At 36.3% G+C, this 6867-nt stretch overlaps 2 protein-coding genes across 2 annotated transcripts; one reads left to right on the forward strand and one right to left on the reverse strand.

Moving 5' to 3' along the window:
* Positions 1–977: 977 nt before the first annotated feature.
* On the reverse strand, positions 978–2380 carry LOC124826197 (uncharacterized). The gene has a single exon (XM_088101193.1). The coding sequence runs from the start codon at positions 1475–1477 to the stop codon at positions 1028–1030; it is 450 nt and encodes a 149-aa protein (XP_087957319.1). The 5' UTR covers positions 1478–2380; the 3' UTR covers positions 978–1027.
* Positions 2381–3060: 680 nt separating this feature from the next.
* Positions 3061–6646, forward strand: LOC148204955 (uncharacterized). The gene is made up of 3 exons (XM_088101185.1): positions 3061–5273; positions 5352–5913; positions 5988–6646. Exon 1 carries the CDS (start codon positions 3433–3435, stop codon positions 4363–4365), a length of 933 nt encoding a protein of 310 aa, XP_087957311.1. The 5' UTR covers positions 3061–3432; the 3' UTR covers positions 4366–5273; positions 5352–5913; positions 5988–6646.
* Positions 6647–6867: the final 221 nt, after the last annotated feature.

A 6867-nucleotide genomic window follows, 5' to 3' on the forward strand; every position in this document is an offset into this window, starting at 1 on the left:
AGATCTAAAAACTTCATTCATCAGGGGATTAAAATGTAGAAGGAGCATTCATAATGTCCTTCATGAGTTCTAGATGCGGTTTTAGGAATATCATCAACTTTCATATGCACCTGGTGATACCCAAATTTCAAATCCAGCTTAGAGAAGTACTTTGCTCCGTGTAGCGCATCGAATTATTCAATAACCGGTATAGGAAATTTATCAAGGATTGTGGCTTTATTCAAGGCTTTGTAATCCACACACATTCTCCACTGGTTGCTATATTACCGGGCTAGAATATGCACTCTAACTATACCAAATGTGTCCATTCTTCATCAACTCACGAACCTGCCTTTCATTCTCATTTTTGTGATGATAAGGATAACAATAAGGTCTTGCATCAATCGGTTCTTGACCAACTTTAAGTGTTATCCCATGTTCATGAGTGCGAATTGAGGGTAGTCCTTTGGGCCCTTTGAAGACATCCTTTGGATCCTTTGTTCCATAGTGATGTTTTGCATGCCAAATCTTTAATAGAAAATTAAAGCTATATTTCACACTGGATAGATTCCCATTACAACTAACATGGCCCAAAATTTCAACCGAAGTTTCGCATCTTTGTTTAAATATTTTAAAAGATAATAAATTACCATATCCTTTTAGAATAGGGACCATGTTGCGAGGCTACATCATTAATGCCCATGGTCATTAAAACTATTTTCTTCAGTTATCCACATCAACTGTTTCCATCGCAATTTTCCCAATATCAAATAGTGAGATGACTATTTTTGGGATTCCAATAGAATAAAAACAAAAACTTTGCATTCATAATTAATCACTCATAATTCATCACACCTCAATTTGTAAGGACTAATTTGTGAGCTTATTGGACCATTCCGAATGAATCCTTAAGAGCAAAAAAACATATAACAAATGAAAATACTATATACCTCATACTACGTGTTAATTTAAATTTTAATACTAAATATTTTGTGCCAAAAAGCAATATATTAGAACTAAATTGAAAACAATAAACAAATACATATATTTATTTCTTGAGCAATTCATCAAGAACCATCCTAAGCTGCTTCCGATTTTTTGATTTGACAATCTTCTTCAAAGTGTTAGGGTTGGTAATCTTCTGGAACTTGGTTCCAGATTTGAGAATATTCTCCTGCTTCTTCTTCTCCCTTTCCTCTCTCTTCTTCCTCTTTTCAATCTTGTTCAACCGAATCTCCTTTTTCAGCTCCATCATTCTTTTTTTGTATGCCTTCTTAATCATCTTCTCTCTTTCTCTATGCTCGAAAGTCGTCCCTTTCCGGCTCACTTGCGTAGCCGAAGCCCTCCTCTGTCGCACATGTTTCCACTTCCGACCAGATACCTTCCCGGCAATCACGACGTCGTAGCTCGGATGACCGTATACATGCTTGTCCGGATTCTCCGGCGACGTTAGCGCTGATCTCTTTGCCGGAGGCAGGACGGTCTCGTCGGTGTCCATGAGAGAAACACCATATTTTCCGGTGATGACGTCATCCGTTTGGGACTGCTGCTCCCTATTGCGCTTGTAGGTTTTGCCGCCAAAATCCTTGTATTTGTGATATTTCAATATGCTTCTTAATCAACCTTAACATATTTGTTTCCAAGTTTACAACTTCATTATCCCTAATGCGCTTTCTTTCTGTATAAAGTTCTTTAAAAATCTAGGCGTATGGGATTTGTTTTAAGTATCTAATGAGATGTTGATCTCCATCTTTTAGAAAAATATTCAAATTTCTTTTCTAACTCCTCCATTTTCTTGTTTTTCGGTTTTAGATATAAAGGAGTTGAAGAATAAGATGAATAAATATTTTTAGAAAAAGAATTAGAGATACTAACTTGGAGTAATTGGTTCACTTGATCCTCTATTTTTAGGCACATCTTAGTTCTCCTTGTCTTCATCTTCCTAGATTCTCCCTGGGCCTTGTACTTGCTTATCCGTTCTTAAAGTAATAACACTTACATTTTGTGAGTTGATCACAATTTGTGCAGACAGTTGATTTGATTCTTTAGCAAAATTAGCTTCCATTTGGTCTATCCTTTGAATCAATTCTTCAATCGCTTTCTTCATTTTCATATTTTTCTCAACCATTATCTTCATGAAATCTTGAATGTGATATCTGGTTGAGATTGTTGTCTTACTTGAGGTGGGACATAAGGTTGTTTGTGTTACTGATTTTGCAATTGTTATTCTTGATTTGACCATTTCAGATTTGGATGATTCCTTAAACTTGGATCATATATATTTAAGGATAAGCCACAATTATTCTACAATGATTTATCTCTTTATATAGAACTTGATTGAACTTGAATTCTGACTTTTCTATTGATAAAATCTCTTATATGATAATGAAATATCTCTAAAATATTTAACAGATTTAATTAGTTTTAAAAGAATATTTAGAAAATATCTTCTATTAATATTTTCAAATTCATTATCTTATAGAATATCTAGCAAATTATTAACAACAAAGCTTTTTCCAAAATCCCAATTCAACCCTTCCTATTCCTGCAAAGTTGTAGAAAAACGTAAAAAAATTAGGTCCCTATTTGTGCAGTTTTGCGTCAAGTAGGTCCCTATATTTTGAACTAGCTCAATTTGGTCCCTAATTTTGAAAAATTGAAACAATAAAGTCTGTGTCGTTAAATTCTGTGAACGACGTCTAAATTGTTGCCTGGTGGCTAGGTGAGGTGGCATTTGAAAACACGTGGCACATAAATAGTTTACTAGGTGGAGTTAAATTATTTTTTAGTTTCAGAAGCACGCGGTTTAAATTAAAGTAAACATTATAAAATAGGGGAAATTGGGGAAACCAAATTAAAAGGTATTAGGTTGAGATATTGGGTGTGTGCGAAATTGGGGAAATAGGGTTCGTGGGTTAGTTGTTCTGGTTCGCAATTGGGGAACATTGGGTTTTAGTGTGAAATTAGGCTTAGAAAAAGTTTCGTTTTATGAAATTATCTTCATCTATCGGTGGTTTTTGCGTGGAAAGCTTTGGCGAAGTTTGTGCAGGTGAAGCACATGTACTGAGGTTAGTATATTGTGGTTTTTCGAGAATGTTGCATGGTTAGTATATCGTTGTTACTTTTAATGTGGTCCCCATGTTTGAAGTGGTGATGTGGTCCCCCATGTTTGAAGTTCTGTCAGAGTGTGTTGTTGAAGCATGTTCTGATAAAGTTGTGTTGCAATGTGGTCCCCTATCTTTGTTTCTCGTGCTTTTAATTATGTTTAAGTTTTGTTGTCATTGGTGTTGGTGTGTATAATTAAAGCATGTTCTGTTAAAGGTTTTCTGTATATAAGTCATACACTTTCTCTATTGTGGTTTTATAGGATAAATATTGATATAATTTGAAATAATTTTAGTTGTCATTGGCCCTGTTATATTTTATAGGATAAATATTGTTATTGTGTTGAACATGGAGGATCATTTTGAAGTTGTTTTCCATCATAGAGGGAAGTTCTTGAATGATGGGCCACTTAAGTATGAGGGGGAAAGTACAACTTTGTCTTTTGACCCAGACATGTGGAGCTACCTCCTTGTTGTGAGTGTAGTAAAAGGACTTGGATATGGTGAGTTTAAGGAGTTATGGTATTCTGTAGGGGGTGGTTTTGTGTTAGATAATATGTTAGAGCTTTTGTGTGATGATAGAGGAGCCATGCACATGATAAACTTAGCTAGGCTAAATGGTGAGGTTCATCTATTTGTTGTTCATGTAGTCTCTAAACCTGATATCTTACACTTGTTAGAAAATGTTGAAGTAGAAGTTGAAAATGTGATGCCTGATAGTGGTGAGGCAGTAGGTATTGATGAGGGTGAGTCTGAAAAGGAAGGTTATGGTCAGTTTGAACAAGGTAATGGTGAGTGTGAAAAGGAAGGTGGTGGTCAGTGTGAACAACAAAATGATGAGTGTGAAAAGGAAGGTGGTGGTCAGTGTGAACAACAAGATAGTGAGTGTGAAAAGGCTGGTGAGTGTGAACAGCAGACTAAAATAGTAGGTGAAAATAGTGTTCCTGTTGAAGAACAAAGATGTGAGGGTGATGGTGTTGTTGAAGGTGAAATTGAAACCCAGTTTGATGTGGGTGAATGTGAAGGAGATGGTGCTACTACTCGTAGTTGGAGTTCAAGTGGTAAGGATACCAATGTTGATGGCAATCTTCATGTTAATGATGACTATATGGAAGACCTGGTTGACTGTGATATACAAGAAGATGTATTAGATGTAAATTGGTTGGGTGATGTAGAAGTTGATGTGGAATATAATGGAGCATCATCTACTGACATGTTTGATAGTGATGTTGATGATGACATAAATACTGATGATGAAAGAGGTTTGTTCGATGATGAATGAGAATCTGAAGAATTAGTTAGTTGAGCAGAAAGTGATGGAGAAGATGATGAAGAAGAGAGTTATGGCAAGTTTGTCACATTTACTATGCCTAAATCAATGGTGGACTACAAGTGGAATTTGGGCGAAATGGTAGAAATATAAGATTTGTCTCATAAGCAAGATTTGTTGGATGCCATAAAAACCTATGCAATAGAAAATGGTAGAAATATAAGATATGTTAAAAATAATAAGAAAAGAATTAGGGCGAAATGTATGGGTGCTAAAGGTAAGTGCCCTTGGATGCAATACAAACATGGCAATTAAGGACTATTGTTGACAACCACACTTGTAGTAGAGAGCACAAAGTGAAATTACTTAATGCAAAATGGCTGAATAAGAGATTGGAGAAAACTGTTAGACAAAATCCCAAAGTTAAGGGAGTGGATATTGTTGACAAGATAAATAGAAAGTGGAATGTAGGTGTATTTAGATCCATGGCTTATAGGGCAAAATCCATTGCTTCAGACCATGTTGATGGGTCTTTCAAAGAGCAATATAAAAGGATCTACGATTATGCAAATGAGGTCCTAACTCGTAATCTTGGATCTACTCTAAAGGTTGAAGTTGAACCAAATGAGGGTGGACCTATATTCAAGAGGTTTTATGTTTGTCTGAAGGCTTGCAAGGACAGTTTCGTGTCCTGCAAGTCTATTATAGGGCAGGATGGTGCATTTTTGAAAGGTAAATATGGTGGTGAATTGTTAATTACTGTTGAAAGAGACGCAAATGACCAAATGCTACCTATTGCATATGCCCTTGTGGAAGTAGAGAACAAGGCCATGTGAAAATGGTTTATGGAACTTTTGGTTGAAGACCTCGGTGGGGAGCCAGTATGTGCATCATATACATTCATATCAGATCAACAAAAGGTAATTGAAATAAGACCTCTAACAATGCATATGACTATTTCCCCAATATGGTTATTTACATTGTTATTGAAATAACAGGGCCTATTGCAAGCTATTCAAGAAGTGGTTCCAAGAGTTGATCAACGTTTTTGAGTTAGGCACCTATATGCTAATTTCAGAAAAAAATTCCCTGGCAAGCAGCTCAAACGGTTGATGTGGAAGGCAGCTACAACAACCCATCCACAAACATGAGAAAACGAAATGAGAAATATAAAAGAGGTCAACAATGAAGCTTATAAATATCTGATTAAAATACCTCCTAGGTTTGTTTTGCAATATATGTTGTGTTTGATGCAATGCATAGTTCTAATATTTCATAAGTTGATATTAATCTACCATGTAGATACTGGTCCAGATCAAGGTTTACCACCACATGTAAATGTGATACATTGGTAAACAACATATCAGAGGCATTCAACAGTGTTATGGTGCATACAAGGTCTAAGCCAATCATAACCATGATGGAGGAGATCCAGATTTACTTGATGAAGAGATGGGCAAGTAATAGAACAAAAAGTCAATCATTGTCGGGGGTCATTTGTCCTAAAATCAAGACTAGACTCAATAAGGAGTCCCAGTTAACTAAGTTTTGGATTCCTATGTATGCTAAATTTTGTAATTTGTAACATGTGTTTTCAATTTTCAACCTACTGAATAAAATTTTTGGTTTTGCAGCTGGTCAGCAGAGAAGTTGTTTGAAGTTCGTCATGTTTAGGGTTTAGGGTTTATGTCCCGAGTTGGGGACAAGTTTGTAGTTGATCTCGACAAATATGAATGTACATGCAGGAAATGGGCTATCACAGACATTCCATGTTGTCATGCGTTGGTTGCTATGAAGTTTCTCAATTTAGATGCATGGGACTTCATACCTTGTTGGTTTAGGAAGGAAACATATTAAGAGATATACTCTTCAATTGTGTATCCAATCAATGGTAAAGAGATGTGGCAGATTACACCAAGTAATGATGTCTTCCGTCCAACAAAGAGAGCATTGCTAGGGAGACCAAAGAAGAAAAGGAGGTTGGCAGAATGGGAGTTGATCAGGGACAATACAAGAATGAGGAAGGGTGGTATACATAAAAGATGTGGCATTTGTAGGCAAATGGGTCACAATAGGACTTCTTGCCAGATGAACCAAACACAACAAAGTAACCCAGCAAATGAACCAATCCTGGCATCAACAAATGAGGGTGAAGCATAGGAGGGGATTACTTAATATTTTTGTACTGCTAAACAATTTCAGCACTTTACTATTTTGTCTTGTGAACCATTTACAGTTCTGAAGACTTTTGTAACCCTTTTGACTTACTGTATTGAATGCAATGGTATTTTGAGCCTTACTCGTGTGAACCATTTACAATTTCAGCACTTTAATATTTACTCGTGTGGACCCTTTGTTAGGAGTTGAGGGGGTCCGAACGGTTTGTATGGGGGTCTGAATGGTATCTATAATAATACCGAACGGAGGCGGTAAGGGAGAGAGAGAAGGACCGAACGGTAGGGTGTTGTTAAATTATCTTCATTGGAAGAGACGCCATATGTTAGATTAAGTTTA

The sequence above is a fragment of the Vigna umbellata genome, chromosome 1, assembly GCF_029865625.1.
Source record: "Vigna umbellata cultivar VRB3 chromosome 1, Vumbellata_1.0, whole genome shotgun sequence".
In the NCBI taxonomy this organism is placed as follows: Eukaryota; Viridiplantae; Streptophyta; class Magnoliopsida; order Fabales; family Fabaceae; genus Vigna; species Vigna umbellata.